Source organism: Carcharodon carcharias, chromosome 3 (genome assembly GCF_017639515.1).
Source record: "Carcharodon carcharias isolate sCarCar2 chromosome 3, sCarCar2.pri, whole genome shotgun sequence".
Taxonomy (NCBI): domain Eukaryota; kingdom Metazoa; phylum Chordata; class Chondrichthyes; order Lamniformes; family Lamnidae; genus Carcharodon; species Carcharodon carcharias.
In genome coordinates this window covers 55,950,045-55,970,095 of record NC_054469.1, presented here as the reverse complement: position 1 = coordinate 55,970,095, position 20,051 = coordinate 55,950,045, and the positions used below count along the sequence as shown (strand labels likewise).

The 20,051-nt window shown below is 43.4% G+C and overlaps 1 protein-coding gene across 1 annotated transcript in view; it reads left to right on the top strand.

The window, feature by feature from the left end:
• Positions 1-20,051, top strand: part of myo3a (myosin IIIA) — a 611,422-nt gene that overhangs the window by 337,790 nt on the left and 253,581 nt on the right. The window contains exons 18-20 of the mRNA XM_041183939.1: positions 1,178-1,337; positions 15,513-15,666; positions 15,896-15,984. Coding sequence (XP_041039873.1) covers positions 1,178-1,337; positions 15,513-15,666; positions 15,896-15,984 — 403 coding nt within the window. The remainder of the gene's footprint in view (positions 1-1,177; positions 1,338-15,512; positions 15,667-15,895; positions 15,985-20,051) is intronic.

Here is a 20,051-nt window from a genome sequence, read left to right as displayed (position 1 = left end):
GACGATATTAGCATCAGTCAGGTTATTATATTTCCATGCTTAACTGTTTTGTAAATAAACAAAACAAACTTCGACAAGCAGCTTCTAATACAGTGCCATTCTAATGGCCTCATTGTGCTATATGCCTGGAGTTCCCAGTTGATGAATTGTGGACCTGGGGCTGTGTCATTAAGCACAGCACTGAGTACAGATAAGCTGCTGTGTTAAAAGGGCAAGCAGAAAGTCAGAAAGTGTATCCTTGCAGCAAAATCTATCAAATGAAATCCAGACTTCCAAGCTCCATCATGGTTGAATGTGCAGATGGAAAAGGAGAAAAATCAAAAATGGTAAGTAGAACTATCAATGGAATTCTAACTCACTTTGCCTACTAGGTGAGATGCCTACAAAATAGTGTTCAGTCATACTGACCTATTCATGCTTTTTTATTATTATTTATTATTCCCTTTGGCCAATATTTTAACTCCTCCATTAAATGGCCAAGGTGCCTGTTGGAAGTAGATGGGAGCATCATAAATCTATAAAGATCAAGTGCCATTACGTTAATGGGAACTTTTTTGTACTCATTCATGGGATGTGGATGTCACTGGATCAGCCAGCATTCATTGCCCATCCCTAATTGCCCTTGTTCAGAGGGCATTTAAGAGTCAACCACGTTACTGTGGGTCTGGAGTCACATAAAGGCCAGACCAGATAAGGATAGCAGATTTCCTTCTCCTGAAGGACAATTGCATTTTAACGCAAGCCTGAGTGATGAAGCTCAGAATACTCCCGTAGGCCACGCAAGGAATGTTGCAATCTCCCCTGCCCTAGACTAAGTATTCCCTTCCTTCCACCAGATCATCCCAAGCCCCTTCCCGGCCTCTTACTTGTTTCGGCAGACCTTAGTTCACCTGATGCTCTGCTCCCACCCACCAGCCAACAGCTGCTTCTGCCCATTTTGAGTAGACAGTTGCCTAACGGCATGTGGATGATACCTGGCAGTAACTTAGGCATGTGAGTGTTTTGCACTCATTCTATGCCAACTCTCCCCATCCCAAACTGCCACCCGACCACCTGATACCAACTGAAGATTAAAATCAACTCAGTGTTTTGTTCCTTTTCCTCAGATGACCAGTTAAGTGTATTAATGTGCAAAAACAAATTAATCACAACTTAATTAATTGCTGTTGCCTTCCAGTGATGCTGCTGATAATGTGGACAAAGGCATCGATATTGGAATTCTTGATATATTTGGCTTCGAGAACTTTAAGAGAAATTCCTTTGAACAGTTATGCATTAACATTGCCAATGAACAGATTCAGTTCTACTTCAATCAGCACATATTTGCCTGGGAGCAGGTACTGTCAGTCTATTTATTCAGATGGCTTGTCTAAAGAGAGGGTTTATTTTAAAGGCACAATAATTGAATTAGAACCTACATTAAACTTCAGTTTGTAGACATTGTGCAAATGAGAAGGCTAAATTAAAGGTAAAATTTAGGAAAATAAATTTATGTAATGGTTTTCACATTTTGGGACATCCCAGAGTGCTTTACAGTTAGTGGAATACTTATTAAAAGTGTAATCACTTTTGTAAGGTAAGCAATGGAGTCACCAATTTATACACAGCAAGGTCCCTCAAGCTACAGTGAGATAAATGATCTGATAATCAGTTTTCTTTTTTTCTGGTATAGTTTGAGGGATAAATGCTGGCTAAGCCATGAGGAAAAATCCTCTTGTTCGAATAATAAGGTGGGATCTTTTACGCTAAAAAAAGGCAAAAATCTGAAGATGTTGGAAATGTAAAATAAAAACAGAAAATGCTGGAAAAAACTCAGCAGGTCTGGCAGCATCTGTGGAGAGAGAAACAGAGTTAACATTTTGAGACCGTATGACACTTCTTCAGAGCCATATGCATGTAGAGTCATACGGACGCAAAATGTTAACTCTGTTTCTCTCTCCACAGGTGCTGCCAGACCTGCTGAGTTTTTCAGTATTTTCTGGTTTTATTGGGTTCTTTTACCTGATTTTGTCCAATCCAAAAGACTCAAATGCTCACTCCCTGTTACTTATGAAATCAGCATGATTTCAGTTTAAAGGGCTGAGGTTTCATTCTTTATTCCATCTCCAATCAGATAATATAGCTGAAAAAAATGAAAGGAAGCAATAGGGAGGCCTATCACTGTGTGTGTCCTGCTGCACATAACTTACATCTGGGAGTTGGGACTGGGAACCTGGCCAATTTTGGTAGCCCTGGGCAATTGCAGGGACCACCAGCAGATATGGTGGCTTTGGATCTTGTGATAGCACTGGGAATCCCACTCCTGGAGAAGGTTTGAAAGCTCAGTGCAGCAACATCAGGTTTCGCTAGTTTGCAGCAGTGGGCTCTGCTGGTCTACGTATTGGAACTCCAAAACTGGAAAATGGCTCTGGCATCATGGCAGGATCAGGACAGCAAGCAAAGTCCTGCCCTGACTAGAGAAAAATCCATCCTTAATTATTTAGACCCAGTCTTTAACCAATTATGTAAAATATGTATAATTGGATTAAACAACCTCAGTACTTCAGGTAAAAGCAATAGTCAGAGATTAATATTTAAGATTCTGGGCTTCAGAGCAGTAGCATCATTTGGCACAGCCCCTTCTTCTTTTCACATATCTTTTGCATCACAGGTTGGCCTGCTCACATCCTAGACATGACCATGTGAAACTTAAAATTTAGAGGTTTCAGAACAGGTTCAGAATAGATTGATTAGTTTACGTTTGATAAAACAATGCATTTAAAAAGTGAAACAGAGCATGAATTGGAAAGGACTAAGGTTAAGAAGTTGAGCAATGCCACCTTGCATTTATAATGGAGCTTTTAATGTAGGAAATTCCCCAAAGAGAAATGCACACCAATGTGTAGGAGAGCTGTGCTGCATCTGTACATCATCAATCAAATGGAGAAAACCATCCTCTGTTTCACATTGGGCTGGATTTTATGTTTGCAGATCAAGTGCCCATTCACCCGGCCCCTGTTCCCCCCGACCCAACCCCGTGTGAACATAAAATAGAGCATGATTACGTCATTTCGGCAAATGGGTCATTACGCCAGTCTCCCAAATTACAGAAGGCAAGAAGGCATGGATATCAGCAGCTCATCCACCATTTTGAAAGCACTAATTGACAAGCTGTTAAGCTTGTTAACAATGCAATTGTGACAACTTTTTGTTCCCATTGTATTTTTGAGGTGTTGGACATGTAAATGTTTGGGAGTGCTTCACATCAGCTATAATGAATTTTATGTTTTAACTATGGGTCACTTTGCTTGCGAATTGGTTGCACACTTATCTGTTGGTAGGTGAGTCGATTACAACATAAAGCAGACACAGAGACCAAGATGAAATGAAGCACATACGATTTATTTACACAAACAACAAAGCATTAATATGATATGTGCTTCTCCAGCCAGATCCTTCTCTAGACAACACTTACATGGTAACCCACGCTACACAGCTATTGAGTCTCACAATCACGTGGTCAATCTATTACACATTAAAGGTGTATTACACCTCAGATTAATTACCACATCCCTCCCCGTTTACTTGAAAGTACATTTTACAACATATTAACTATTTACTAAAATTAACTGTTTACAAATTTAGTCTCTCAGGAGGCTTCTTCAAATGTGTCAACCCTCGTAGTTCTACGACTTCGGATGGTTTATCTGAGGCGCCCTCTCAGGTATCATCTGTCCACAAGGGTCCGTAGTAGGAACCTGCAAGTTTGCCTCTTCAGCTCTCTCAGGCTCAACGGTTTCTGCAGGTACTTCCAAATCAAGAGGAGTTCCTTCTATCTGTGGTGTAGACTCCAACGGGAATACTTGACGCACGTTTTCTTGTGGATCCATTTCCCTCTTCCTGAGGTGATCTATATGTCTCCTGATTATCTGACCTTCAACCAATATATGGTAGAACAGTGGTCCTGTCACTGCACCAACTTCACCTGATAGCCATTTGGGCCCATCTCCAAAGTTCCTCGCGAAAACAGCTTTTCCTACAGTGAAGTTTCTTTCATGACTATGGTAATCATGTTCATTTTTATGGGCCTCCTGATTTCTGTCTACCCTCCTCCTAAATTTGGCCTTATGAGACTTAGCCATTTCCTGAGACATCTCTTCATTATTAACTCTGCGGGGGCAATACCGGTGGCCGTATGTGGTGTGGTTCTGTAGCTGAGCAGGAAGCGTGATAACTTCATTGTTAAGGAGTCCTCTAGTTTTTTCATTCCGGCTTTGAAGGTCTGGACGGCCCTCTCGGCCAACCTATTAGATGCAGGGTGGCTTGGCGAGGTCTTGACATGTGTTATGCCGTTGAGAGTTGTAAATCTTTGGAACTCCCCACTAGTGAATGCCATTCCATTGTCAGACACTATTATCTCTAGTAAATTGTGTATTGCAAAACTCTGACGCAATCTGTCTGTGGTGGCGGCAGATGTGGGTGATCCCACCTCATATACATCCATACATTTGGAGTGGGAGTCGATAAGTAAGAACAACATTGTGCCCAAAAAAAGATCCCACTTAGTTAACATGGAGGCGAACCCATGCTCTTCCTGGCCATTCCCAGGGATGCAGTGGAGCAGAAGGAGGCAATTTCTGCACCTTTTGGCACTGCACGCAGCTCTTGACCATGTTTAGATTTCAGTGTCCATCCCTGACCACCATAAGTAGCTGCACGCCAACATTTTCATTCTGGAAATGCCAGGGTGAGCGCTATTCAATTCTATCAATAATGGTTGCCTTCCTCCGGGAGGCACAATGACTCTCGCTCTCCACAGTAAGATACCATCTTGGCAGCTGAGCTCGTATCTCCTGTTATAATAGGGCTACATTTTGTCTGACTTTGTCTCATTAGACCGTCCCTGCAAAACTTGTTCCCTGACGTGAGACAAAATTGGATCGCGGCTTGTCCATTCTCTGATCTGTTTGGCATTCACTGGTGATGAATCCAGAAAATTTAATAACAAGACAAGTTCTTGAGGGATGGGGACATTCACATTGCTGTCCTTCATGGGTAATCAGCTCAGCACATCAGCATTGGCAACCTGGCTTCCCAGCCGGTGGATAAAAGTATATTCGTAAGCAGCTAGAGTCAGTGACCACCTTTGGATGCGTGCAAGGCGATTAGGGGTATTGCTTCATCTTCCCCAAACAAGCCCTAGTAGTGGCTTGTGGCGACAATGGATGTATTGGTGGAATTTCTTAACACCAAATATAATGGATAAGCCTTATTTTTCTATTTGTGAGTATCTTTGTTCTGCCCCACTGAGTGTTCTTGAAACATAGCCAATTTGGAGCCAACTTGTCATCCAATGGGAGAGTACTGCCCCTACTCCATAACATGCATTGCATGTTAGAATCAATTGTTTCTTTGGGTCGAAATGTACCAACAGGGCCGCTGAACATAGTAACTGCTTTACTGCCGTAAAAGCCTGTCGTTGTGGGGCTCGCCAAGTCCACCTGTGGGTTTACTTTAGTAACTCGTATAATGGAACCAGTACTGTCAACAAATGTGAGAGAAAACGACCAAAGGATTTGAGTTCTGTGGAGTTTTTTGGGGCTGGCGCCTCACAAATAGCTCTCACCTTGTCTTGTACTGGGTGAAGGCCCTGCGAGTCGACCCTATGATCCAGGAAAATCACTTCTTTTGCTTAGAAGATACATTATCCCTTTTCAAGCGCACTCCGGTTTGTGAGAAATGCTTCAATACCTCTTCCAAGTTAGCCAGGTGTTCTTCATCAGCTAATCCTGTTACTAGGACATTATCAAGATAAACCACCACATGGGGTAGACCTTGAAGAAAATTTTCCATAGTTCTTTGGAAAATGGCCCAAGCCGATGAGACTCCAAAAGGTAACCTGGTATATTGGTATAACCCCTTGTGTGTGTTCATAGTCACAAAATCCCAAGAGGCCTTTTCTAGCTCAACTTGCTGGTAAGTGTGGCTCATGTCGAGTTTCGTATATGTGGTTCCCCCTGCCAGCTTGGAGAATAATTCATACATTTTTGGTATAGGGTGCCTATACTGGCTACTTTGTTAACGGTCAACTTGTAGTCCCCGCATATTCGCACACTCTGGTCAGGCTTTAGAACTAGAACTATGGGTGCTGCCCATTCGGAAAATTGTACAGGTTTTAAGACTCCCACCTTTCCAGCCTGTCTAATTTAATATCCACTTTTCCTAGTAATGCATAGGGGACTGTCCTTGCCTTCAAATATCTGGGGGGTTGCTCTGGGATCCACATGGATTTTATCTTGCAGTCCTTGAATCTTCCTGAAATCTTCCCTGAATACAGGGCATATTTCTGTAATAATTCTTGTAGATTTTTCAATCTGAGTTGGAAAATCTCAGTCCAATCCAATTTTATTTCCTTAAGCCAGTTCCAACCAAGTAGAACTGGACTCTCCCCTGCTACCACTATCAGGGGTAGGTTAGTAGACTGGCCTCCATATTGTACTGGAACCTTGCATATACCTTTCACTCATATGTTTTCGCCAGTATATGTCTTTAGTCTGGCATCTGAGTTTTCCAGCTTTAGTGAGCGTCCTCCTCCGTTCAGACGTTTAAATGTGTGTTCTCCTATGACTGTCATGGATGCGCCTATATCCACCTCCTTTCAAAGGGGTTTTCTGTTGATTTCTAGTGTCACGTAGTTTGGCTCTGTTTTCCCCATTTTTAAAATGTGTAGGGAGTAAATATCTGATTCTGTTTCTTCTGGCTCCTCCATTATATAAATTTCACAACTTTTGCCTTTTTGTTTGAACTTTGGCCTCAATATTTCTTTACAATATCGCACAATGTGCCCATTGCAATGGCAGTAGAAGCACTCGGTTCTTTTAAATTGTCCTTCATTTGCAGACTGTCTGGTTCTAATTTTGCCAGTATGAATGTGGTTTTTATCCATTAAGCCATTGCTTTTTGCTGGTCCGTTAATGATGGCTGTTTCTCGCCTGTCCACGGAACTCTGCACTTCCGCGCTATTTCTAGCTGGTGCCTCCCTCCCGACGTGAAGAACGGAACCATTTTGTGCTCTCTTGATTCCTTCTGAGTCCCTGACCACGCGTTCCATTGAGACCGCCAACTCCAGGGCTTGCTGAAATCCAAATTTGTCTCAGACAGCAATCTTTTTTGAATGGCGTCTTCATTAATCCCACACACAAAACGGTTTCTTAACATGTCATTAATCAACACTCACAGTGCTCTGTCAATTGTTTTAAGGCTGCTACATAGTGAGTGACTGTCTCCAGGGGCGTGACACCTCAAATAGAATTTAAAATGCTGCGTTGTTACTAAGGGTTTTGGTTGGAAATGGCCTTTCACTAGATTCACTAACTCATCAAAGCCCTTGGAATCTGGGGCATTGGGCGTCAATAGGCTACGAATTCAGCCATATATTTTACTGCCATTTGCTGACAAGAGGATCACCCGCCTCTTCTCATTCCCCGATATGTCATTGGCCGAAAAGAAAAACGCGAGGCATTCAATATAATTTGACCAGTCATTGGTGGTCTGATCAAACGGTTTGATACAGCCAAATTGTGGCATATTGGCGGGCAATAGCTTCGACGACTATGGTGAGGGTTTACAATTGTAATGTACCTACAATTGGCCTGCAGCCACAGGTACTTCAGTACAGTTGAGTTTTCGCGGCTTTCCTTGTCGACTGGTAGTGTTTTGCCTCGCCGCCAGTTCTTTTTTATCATTCACTCATGGGATGCAGGCATCGCTGGCTAAGCCAGCAGTTATTGCCCATCCCTAATTGCCCTTGTTCAGAGGGCATTAGTGAACCAGATGGATTTTTTTTACAACAATTTACAGTTGTTATGTTTTAACTATGAGTCGCTTTGCTCGTGAACCGGTTACATGTTTATCTGTCAGCAGGCGAGTCGATTACACCATGCTGCAGACTCAAAAACCAATATGAAATGAAGCACATACTATTTAATTACACAAACAACAGAGAATTAACATGATGTGTTCTTCTCCAGCCAGACCCTATCCTAGACTAACACTTACATGGTAGCCCACACTACATAGCTATTGGGTCTTACAGTCACATGGTCAATCTGCTCACGGTCTCTTAGAGCTGTATTACACCTCAGATTACCACAATGAAACAGCACAAGGTTGGAAGGGAAGGTCTGCCACCAGGACAATGGTACCAACAGATTTTGCTGAGGAAGGTGGCAGTGTCTATGTTTTTTCTAAATTACATTTTTAATTTTTTTTGCGCTTTCAATAAAAAATAAAGACTGATTCTGAGAGAGGGTGCCTTTACAATATAGCCGTGACTGACTTCCTGTTCACTGCATTACCCCTCTGCCACATGACATCCAGGCCTACAGTGCCAATTGGGCACAGGTCACCTCCCCATCTTGCACTTATAATTGGCCTCCTTCCCGCTAGATGGTCACTAATTAACTATCCAATGCTTGACGCAGAGGAATGAGGGCATAACCCCTCAGTTTCTGTTCCACCTCCCTCACATTGCTGAGAAACATAAAATCCAGCTCATTGAGTCTGTGACCTATTACTACAGATTCTTCAATGGTGTGATTTGAGCTGGTGGGAAATACTTTTGTGATTTAATGACATATATGAAAAGACTCTTCAGTTAATGATTTCACTTTTAAAATTATTTTTAACTTAATATGTAAGTTACAACATGAAAATCCATCCCATATCAGCATTCATCCTCCACAGAAGCAAATTGTTCTACTTATATTTATCCATCAGGTTCCCTATCCCACCAAACCTTCTTCCTTCAACCACCCATCCAATCTAATCTTGAATGCTGGCACAGTTTCCATCTAAATCATGAACTTTGGAAACTAATTCCACAGCCTTACACCTCTCCGTGCAAAAAAAGTTTCTCCTGCCTCATTTGTAAATGCCTTATGCTTAATCCTCATTCTTGACTCTTAATAACAGCAGAAACAGTATGCTTTTATCCGCTATGCCATGTCCTTTCATAACTTTGAACCTGGTAGGACAAACACTAGGGGAATTTGGAGGATTTAGAAAAATTCTCCTAGTACCTATGCTTTACCCTTTAGAATCCAAACTGCAGAAATCATGTTTACACAACTGTCTGAGAGCTGCAGCAACCACTTCACAGTGACGTTAAAGATGGCATGTGACAGCACCCTTAGGAGAGATGACTGAATTATCAGGGATGATCAGAGAGATTTTGAGGAAACTTAAAACAGGGAGAGAAGTAGCAAGAAGGAGAAGTGTAGGGAAAGCATTCCAGAGAATACAACTGAAATGGTGAAAGGCTATTTCAACTTGTTTTAGGTGGTTGTTGTTTTTGTTATCTATAGTTAATATTACCCTAATAGTGCAACTTCTGGTACTTCAGTACCTTTATTACTGAACTATTGAAGTTTGTTTCAACTGCACAATGTATGCACTGGAAACATGAGAAATTAGTTAGCCCAGGAAGATGGTTATTTCCTAGATCTTAGCTGACCTCAGTATTTTCAGTCTGACTCATCTGCTGCAACCCTTTATGGGAGTATTCAATCAGCTCATGAATGCTTGCCTAGGTTGTTCAACCCCTTCTTCCTTTTCAACACAATAGACCCAGTGGTCAAATTTCACAGCATTTTTATTCATGATGGGTTAATGATTTCATTTTTTTCCACTTAATTTAAGATGTTTTGCTATGTGTTATGACATATGTTTTTATGTGTTCACTGAGAAGCTTCTTAAGGTGTTAATCAGTTGTAGTGTCGACTACAATCTAAATGCAAATATATCACATTAGAGTATTGGCATCAAACTTATTTGATTCATACATTGAGTTTCAATAAATTGAGCTGAACATTTTAACACTAAATCAAAACTATTTGCTTTTAATCCACTATGACCTTAAAAGTGCAAATTTGTAGGATTCCAGTAATGGTCTTACAGGAAATGTCTGACTCTACTTATCCAAATATGGTTTTCCTCCTTGCAATGCTGTCCATTTCACAGACATCTCTCATTTAGAGAATGAATAATCTGGAACGATTAGCCATTATTATCTCTACAGGAGAGAAATCTCTTCGGGGAAATCGAAGATTGTGAGGCAGGTTTCAACAACTATGCTGCATAACACCAAATGCTGAGCTACAGTCACAGAATTCAACAAGATTCATATAAACCGTCCAAAGCATCAAGTGGGCAAATTTCATAAGCATCAATAAGTCTATTGGGAAAATCACATTGGAATTACTGAACCTGCTACAGGCAGAAGTATCTGTACCAAAGGAGTTCAGGAAGGGAGTAAAAGCACATACTTATAATACCATTAATAAAAATAAAAAATGTTGTAAATACTCAGTCGGTCAGGTAGCATCTATGCAGAAAGACAGAGCTAATGTTTCAGGTCGATGACCTTTCATCAGAATAGATGGAAGATAGAAAAATAAGAGATTTTAAGCCAGTAGAAGGGGGAATGGGGCAGCAGGAACAAAAGGGAAGATCTGTGATAGGGTGGAGGTCAGGAGAGATGATACAAAAGCCAAAGAGAGTGTTAATGGGTATAGTAAAGAAACAAAAGTTGTGTCTAGATGAGGTGTGAATGACTAATAGCAGCCATCTAAATGCAACAAGGGATAAGGAAAGAAACAAGCCAGCAAAAAAAAAAACCCACAAAGAATAAGATGGAGGTTGCATTTCTGATCTAAAGTTGTTTAACTCAATATTGAGTCCTGAAGGCTGTAGAGGCAGATGAGGTGTTGTTCCTTGAGCTTGTGGTGAGTTTCATTGGAATGCTGTAGCAGGCTAAGGACAGAACGGTCATAGTAGGGGCAAGGAACTGAATTAAAATGACAAACGACATGAAGCTTGGGGTCATACTTGTGAACTGAATGGAGGTGTTCTGCAAAATGGCCACCCAGTCTGCATTTGGTCTCCCCAGTAGGGGAGACCACATCTTACTTTTGTATTAGCTTATAACACCAGTTTCCATCAGGATCAGCTTAAATTGTCATCAGTTAGAAGAAGCCTATGAAGTGGACTGGTTAAAAGCCATGCACATCTGACACTTCAAAATATGTTTAATGGTAATCTAGGCAGAGCTGACTTAATACAGACTGTCATTCCAGAGTCTCCCTGAAGCCAGCAAAAAAATCAAATGTGAAGGAAGCAGTTTAGAAAATAATAAAGAAGCTAATGGAAAACTAGAGCAGTAATCATGCTGCTCCATCTGATGTTCACCTTCACAGATAGGATTAGAAACATTAACTGACCTATTTAAGGAGCTGCAGTTGTCCTTTTTATTGCAGACGGAATACAGATGATATAAAGGCCATTTTTTGTGGTGTTAATGTATTTGATTGAAGTTATCTGCTTTACAAGGTCTAGATGTCCCTGAGAGTTTGAAAGGCCATTTGTCCTATAAAATGTTACTCTATCAATTGTTTGCTACAAACTGTTGATTTATTAAAAGGGCACCACGAAAATGTTTGGCAAGGTTGCAATCATTTGTTTAAAAATACACAATACAATTATGCAAATGTTGTTAAAAGGCATTCTACCCACGTTCACAAGTGATGTTACCATGACAAACTGTGACATTCAGGATAATTTTAACCATGAAGGTTGAAAAACGTGGGTAGGATAGGGCATTAACATTTTTTAAATCTCAAATGCAAACTCAGTTAGCATTGACAAACCTTTGTTTTTAATAGAGACTGGATGTGGGGATATAGGTAGCCAACCTCTCCCAAGAGGCAGGTCGCTCATTTAAGTATTTTAATGTGCCTCAGATTTGATCTCTTTTCCAGTTTTAACACTGACCAGCTGGGTTTTCCAAGCCTTGGAAAACCCAGCAAGTAAAGGGAGGCAGGGACTACTGCATGGATGACATTAGTGTTTGTCCAACTGCTTGTGGGTCAAGAGAAGCAGGAGCTCTCCCCCAAGAAAACCTGCTTTCCCTCCCTGCAATTGGACCTTCGCCATAACTGGAATCCTGCACCCCCAAAATCGCATGCTCCCACAAACACCAACATCCCACAAATACTGACCCACCTGTGACGACTGTACTCTCAGCTCTGTGCCTGACCTCTCTCTGACCCCCTCAATCACAATCCTCTCCTGACCCTCAGAGCGACAGTTTACACACACCCACTCCTTGCAACCTCTACCTCAGCAGCAAAAAAAACTGCTCCTGAGCTTTGACTTGTCCTGCAGAGTTCCCAACCTGTCAGGGAGTCAACCCTGTGAATCAGGTTGGCTTGTAGCAGGCACCCAGCTGAAAAACCACTGTAATTCCTGCCACTGCACAGAAACAGTTGCGTGTTCCCACTCTGCACCAACTCCATTCACCGACACATGTGCTATTCCTCCCACCACAGATGTCACTGCTGTCCACCTGTTATTCACCTCCCACTAATATCCCTTCTCCCAAGCCCTCACCATCCTTCTCTGTTGCCCTTCCTGCCTCCTGCTCACCTCCCCTTTCCTGAGCAGTCGCTGCCTCTCACTTAAGCCCTGGCTTGCCACCCCTCTCCTGCACTTACAGCACCGGTTATACATGGAGGAAACTGCTCTGTACATTGTCCCAGGAAAGATACAACATGGAGTCAGTACAGAATAAACTGTTCATTTAATTTGTCAAAATGCCTGCCAGCCTCCCAACAGACTGAAAAGTGTTGCTTTCTGAAGCTTTACATTTGCATCTTGAAACGGTTATCTCAAGAGCCGTCTCAATCTCATACAATAATTATCTGATATACAATCTTCTTAATTATTACCATTTTTATTTTAAAAAGGCAGGCTTTTTTAAAGAGAAGACAGTGTAGCATTGCTTGCCATTTACTGATCAAGTGTAACTCTTTTCTGGCTGAATTTGGTCTGTGCCATCTTTGATGCAGGCAGCTGTCTGGGACGTCGCTGGCAGTGACATCACAGGCACTGCAACTGCATTTTGCGGTGAGTGCGCCCTCTGCAGTTGTGGTGTCACCAAACGTAGCCATGAAAAAAAAACATGTACGCTGTGAAATTGAAACTCCATGGCATCTGGGTTATAGAATTCCTGGCCCCGCTTGGAAACCCATCCCAACAAAGATCATGGCCAAGGGATCCCCTGGTCCCTTCTTTCTCAAACAAAAAAAAAAACCCAAAGCTTACCAAACATTTTTTTAATCAAAAAAAACAGAATTACCTGGAAAAACTCAGCAGGTCTGGCAGCATCGGCGGAGAAGAAAAGAGTTGACATTTCGAGTCCTCATGATCCTTCAACAGAACTGAGTGAATATTCGGAGAGGGTTGAAATATAAGCTAGTTTAAGGTTGGGGGGGGGGGAATGTGGGGGGAAAGAAGTGGGGGGGTGTGGTTGTAGGGACAAGCAAGCAGTGATAGGAGTAGATAATCAAAAGATGTCACAGACAAAAGAACAAAGAGGTGTTGAAGGTGGTGATATTAACTAAACATATATGCTAATTAAGAATGGATGGCAGGACACTCAAGGTACAGCTCTAGTGGGGGTGGGGTGGAAAGGCTAACAGGGCATAAAAGATATAGATTTAAAAATAATGGAAATAGGTGGGAAAAGAAAAATCTATATAAATTATTGGAAAAAACAAAAGAAAGGGGGAAGAAACAGAAAGGGGGTGGGGATGGAGGAGGGAGTTCAAGATCTAAAGTTGTTGAATTCAATATTCAGTCCAGAAGGCTGTAAAGTGCCTAGTTGGAAGATGAGGTGCTGTTCCTCCAGTTTGCGTTGGGTTTCACTGGAACAATGCAGCAAGCCAAGGACAGACATGTGGGCAAGATAGCAGGGTAGAGTGTTAAAATGGCAAGTGACAGGGAGGTTTGGGTCTTTCTTGCGGACAGACTGCAGGTGTTCTACAAAGCAGTCGCCCAGTTTACGTTTGGTCTCTCCAATGTAGAGGAGACCACATTAAGAGCAACAAATGCAGTAGAATAAGTTAGGGGAAATGCAAGTGAAATGCTGCTTCACTTGAAAGGAGTGTTTGGGCCCTTGGATGGTGAGGAGAGAGGAAGTGAAGGGGCAGGTGTTGCATCTTTTGCGTGGGCATGGGGAGGTGCCATAGGAGGGGGTTGAGGAGTAGGGGGTGATGGAGGAGTGGACCAAGGTGTCCCGGAGGGAACAATCCCTATGGAATGCCGCCAGGGGGAGTGAAGGGAAGATGTGTTTGGTGGTGGCATCATGCTGGAGTTGGCGGAAATGACGGAGGATGAACCTTTGAATGTGGAGGCTGGTGGGGTGATAAGTGAGGACAAGGGGGACCCTATTATGTTTCTGGGAGGGAGGAGAAGGCGTGAGGGTGGATGCGCGGGAGATGGGCCAGACACGGTTGAGGGCCCTGTCAACGACCGTGGGTGGAAAACCTCGGTTAAGGAAGACGGTGGACATGTCAGAGGAACTGTTTTTGAAGGTAGCATCATCGGAACAGATGCAACAGAGGCGAAGGAACTGAGAGAATGGGATGGAGTCCTTACAGGAAGCGGGGTGTGAGGAGCTGTAGTCGAGGTAGCTGTGGGAGTCGGTAGGCTTGTAATGGATATTGGTGGACAGTCTATCACCAGAAATTGAGACAGAGAGGTCAAGGAAGGGAAGGGAAGTGTCAGAGATGGACCATGTGAAAATGATGGAGGGGTGGAGATTGGAAGCAAAAGTAATAAATTTTTCCAGATCCCGATGAGATCATGAAGCAGCACCGAAGTAATCATCGATGTACCGGAGAAAGAGTTGTGGGAGGGGGCTGGAGTAGGACTGGAACAAGGAATGTTCCACATACCCCATAAAGAGACAGGCATAGCTGGGGCCCATGTGGGTACCCATAGCCACACCTTTTATTTGGAGGAAGTGAGAGGAGTTGAAGGAGAAATTGTTCAGTGTGAGATCAAGTTCAGCCAGATGGAGGAGAGTAGTGGTGGATGGGGATTGTTTGGGCCTCTGTTCGAGGAAGAAGCTAAGGGCCCTCAGACCATCCTGGTGGGGGATGGAGGTGTAGAGGGACTGGATGTCCATGGCAAAGGGGAAGCGGTTGGTGCCAGGGAACTGGAAATTGTTGATGTGACGTAAGGTGTCAGAGGAATCACGGATGTAGGTGGGAAGGGACTGGACAAGGGGAGAGAGAAGGGAGTCAGGATAACGAGAAATGAGTTCCATGGGGCAGGAACAGGCTGACACAATCGGTTTGCCAGGACAGTTCTGTTTGTGGATTTTGGGTAGGAGGTCGAAGCGGGCCATCCAAGGTTGGGCGACTATCAGGTTGGAAGCTGTGGGATGAAGATCTCCAGAGGAGATGAGGTCAGTGACAGTCCTGGAAACAATTGGTTGATGTTCAGTGGTGGGGTCATGGTCCAGGGAGAGGTAGGAGGAAGTGTCTTTTTTTTAATTTTTTTTATCAATATGGTTTCCTTTTACTGACTTATGCCAGATTCACAGAACATGACTTTATTTGCACTATCCATGAGTGAAGAATAGAATTGAATTAGACTGACATTTATTTATTTCTTAAATGATACTCCAGAACGAATATTTGAATGAAAATGTGGATGCTCAATTAGTTGAATATGAAGACAATCGGCCACTGCTGGATATGTTTCTGCAGAAGCCTGTGGGCCTTCTCTCACTGCTGGATGAAGAGAGTCGCTTTCCTCAAGCCACTGACCAGACACTTGTAGGCAAGTTCTTAAAAAAAACTGTCATAGAAAACTCTGCATCTTTCAGTAAACATAAAAAATAACACAATCACATTTTCTTTACAGGAAAGGTTGCATACTCATGTTGACAAGTCACAAGGTCAATTTATCACAGTGCCTTGGTCATGTCCTCATAGACTGTAGAAATATTTTTATTTTTAAGTTACAAAGAATTAAACAACCACAATAACAAAATGCATTTTGTCAACAGGGAAATTTGAAGACAACCTCAAATCAAATTACTTCTGGAGACCAAAAACAGTTGACTTAAGTTTTGGAATTAATCATTATGCAGGAAAGGTAAGTGGCGATCAGGCATCAAAAATATTTCAATGATTACTACATAACACATCGGACAGATCATAGGGCGCAATCTCACGTGTAGTTCAATTAATCAGGCAGTCATCATGAATGGCTGGCCGTACACAGCATAGCGTCTCACCACAGTACTGGCTCCTGCCAATACTGACAACTCCCTGTGCTTTCTTCCATCCAAATCTTTTTGCAGTGAGTCTCAGACCTAGAAATTTTAGCTTGCCCATTTTTAGAGTACCTACACAGTGAGGCCCAAGATTCACCCAATCTAGGACCTCAAGCCTCATTGCCACTGAGCCAGCAAGTTGCATACAGTAGCTGGCAGCTTGCCAGTGAACCAGGATTAAAGATAAGGTCACTGTGATAGCAACAGTGTCCCTCAGTTAATTGATGAAGGAGAACACTCAGGAAGTGAGGCAATTACTAAGACACAGGTAGCAATGGTCAGTCGGCATTCAGTGCAGGGAGGATGGGAAGAAAGTGGTGGTGACCAGAGGGCAAGGTAGCGATTGTGATTGGGGTTGGTGGGACTGGGATACAGGTAGTGGTGGATGCAGGTCAGGGTGCCGTGCTGACTGGCCACAGCCTATGCTGTCTAAACATGAGAGCACTCCTGCTCTTCCCAGCTTAACATTCAATTAAGTACATTTTAAGTACACGATGTCGGTAGTGGGGAAACTTCTAGAGTCCATTATAAAAGATTTAATAGCTGAGCACTTAGAAAACAATGGGAGAATCGGACAGAGTCAGCATGGATTTATGAAAGGGAAATTATGCTTGACAAATCTACTGGAATTTTTCAAGAATGTAACTAGTAGAATTGATGAGGGGGATCCAGTGGATATGGTTTATTTGGACTTTCAGGAGGCTTTCGACAAAGTCCCACACAAGAGATTAGCGTGTAAAATTAAAGCGCATGGGATTGAGGGTAGTGCATTGAGATGGATAGAAAACTGGTTGGCAGATAGGAAACAAAGAGTCAGAATAAACTGGTCTTTTTCCGAATCGCAGGCAGTGACTAGTAGGATACTGCAGGGATCAATGCTGGGACCCCAGCTATTCACAATATATTTTAATGATTTAGATGAGGGAGCCAAATTTGCAGTTGACACAAAGCTAGGTGGGAGGGTGAGCTGTGAGGAGGATGCAGAGATACTTCAGGGTGATTTGGACAAGCTGAGTGAGTGGGCAAATGCATGGCAGCTAGAATATAATGTGGATAAATGTGAGGTTATCCACTTTGTTAGCAAAAACAGGAAGGCAGATTATTATCTGAATGGCTATAAATTGAGAGAGGGGAATGTGCAACGAGACCTGGGTGTCCTTGTATACCAGTCATTGAAGGTAAGCATGCAGGTACAGTAGATGGTAAAGAAGGCATGTGGTATGTTGGCCTTCATAGGGAGAGGATTTGAGTACACGAGCAGAGATGTCTTGCTGCAATTATACAGGGCCTTGGTGAGACCACACTTGGAATATTGTGTGCAGTTTTGGTCTCCTTATCTGAGGAAGGATGTTCTTGCTATAGAGGGAGAGCAGCGAGGGTTTACCAGACTGATTCCTGGTATGGCGGGACTGACAAATGGGGAGAGATTGAGTCGATTAGGATTATATTCGCTGGAGTTCAGAAGAATGAGGGGGGATCTCATATAAACGAATAAAATTCTAACAGGACTAGACAGGGTAGATGCAGGAATAATGTTCCCGATGGTGGAGGAGTCCAGAGCCAGGGGTCACAGTCTGAGGATACGGGGTAGACCATTTAGGACTGAGATGAGGAGAAATTTCTTCACTCAGTGAGTGGTGAGCCTGTGGAATTCGCTTTCACAGAAAGTAGTTGAGGCCAAAGCATTTTATGTTTTCAAGAAGGAGTTAGATATAGCTCTTGGGGCAAAAGGGCTCAAAGGATATGGGGAGAAAACGGGAGCAGGCTATCGAGTTGGATGATCAGCCTTGATCATGATGAAAGGTGGAGCAGGCTTGAGGGGCCGAATAGCCTACTCCTGCTCCTATTTTCTATGTTTCTATGTTTCTAAAAGCTTACATTGTTGGTTTTGGTAAGGACTGCCTGTTGGACCTCATCCAAGCCCAGTTTTCTTATGTGTGGCCTGCACCAGCTGCCTCTGGGAAAACCAATCCTGTAGTAGGATCCTCAAAAAAGCATTAGGCCCCCTATCTATATAATGCCTGCCTATGGATGATACCGCCAAGAGGCAGCATGTAGATGAGGAAGAGGAGAGGCCCAAGATGGACCACTGAAAAACTCCCAAACAGGTAGAGAAACTCTAGCTATAATTGCACAGATAAGAATGGAACCAAATGAAAGCAGTCTCAAGAATGCGAGCTAATGGAGGAGAGGTATTGGAGGAGCGTGATGTGGTCAATTGTGTGGAAGACTACAGAAAAGATTCAAGGAAAAAGAATTAGGCATAATGCACAGTCAGAATCACAGAGAATATCATTCATGATTTGGATTAGGACTGTTTTGGTCTTGAGGGCCAGGCGGAAACTTGATTAGAGTGAATTAACCAAGAAGCAGGTTCCCTTAAACCATAAATCAACTGCATGTAACACGGCAATTTTGGTACATGTCCTTATGCAGTATAATTCCCCTACCCACAAATTTTGGCAACATTTGCATTCAACAATATTCAGTTGCATGAATTTGACATCAATTGCATTCGAAAACAACCATCTAGCTATCATTTAACATTGCATGTGATGTAACTGGCATCAATGTCATCAATTGCCCCAAACCACAGCGCTCAAACATTTGTGATATTAGCAACATCACTTAAACGTTTAGACACCAAAACGTTTAGTTTATGTTCCATATTTCTGAATTTCCATTGCTGCAAACACCCTAAAACTGAGCTAATTTTAGAAAAAGCAAGTTTTAACATAAGTTTTAATAAGCTAGTTTTGTGATTTCTTTGTAACTTATAGCACAGCCCAACCCTGCCAGCAACCCCATGCCATCCAGCACCACCCTCCCCCCACAAAGATGCAGCAATTTTCTATCCCACCACCCCCAACCCTGGAGAAATTTTCTCCCCCCACCCGTCCACCCGTGCCTTCTTGATCAATTTTCTCCCCCACCACCCTTCTGAGTAATTTTCTTTCACCCCCAAATCTATCCCCCACAAATTGCAGCAGTTCTCCTCCCCCTCTCTTGCCCCTCTCTCATCCCCTCCCACCTCTTTCTCCCCGTCTTTCTCAGCTTTCCCACCTTTTTCTCACCCCTCCCCCTCTCTCCCCATCCCCGGCCCCCTCTCTCTCTCCCTCATCCTCCTCTCTCCCCCCTAACTCCTTTCTCTTCCCATTCCCCTCTCTCCCCATTCCCCTCTCTCTCCACCGTTCCCCATCTCTCCCCCTCCACCTCTCCCCCTCCCCTTCCACCTATCTCTGCCTCACCCCTCTCTCCCCATCCACCTCTCTCCCCTCCCACCTCCCTCCTTCCCCTCTCTGCCTCATCTCTCCCCCTCTCTGTCTCTCTCTCTCTCCCCTTCCTCTCTCTCTCTTCCTTCCCCCTCTTTCTCCTTCTTCCCTCTTCTTCCCCTTCCCTCTCTCTTTCCCCTTCCCTCTTTCTTCACCTCCACACCTCTTTCTTCCTCCCTTCCCACTTTCTTCACCCTTCCCTTTCCTCTTTCTTTCCCTTCCTTCCCTCTTCTCCCAACTTGCGAGGCCGGCCCTGATGCAGTTTTGAGCCGGCATGTGAGGAGCAATGGTGCCAGCAATGAGATAAGTGTTTCAGCAGGACAGGGAGGGGTGGGGTTCTATGGTGGAGAGAATCAGGGGCAACTTGGAACTCCAAGGGTGGTGGGGGAGGTGGGGGGTACTGTCTGGATTTCCGAGTTTGGTGGAGCACGAGGCCTGAGGACAAAAGGGGGAGGGGGGGTAAGAGGTTGGAGTGAGAGGCGAGTTAAGAGTTTGGAGGGAGGGGGTAAGAGATTGGAGGGAGAGAGGTGTAAGAGTTTGGAGAGTGGGGGGGTAAGAGTTTTGGAGAGCAGAGGGAGAAGGGGGAAGAGTTTGGAGATTGGAGGGGTGGTGGG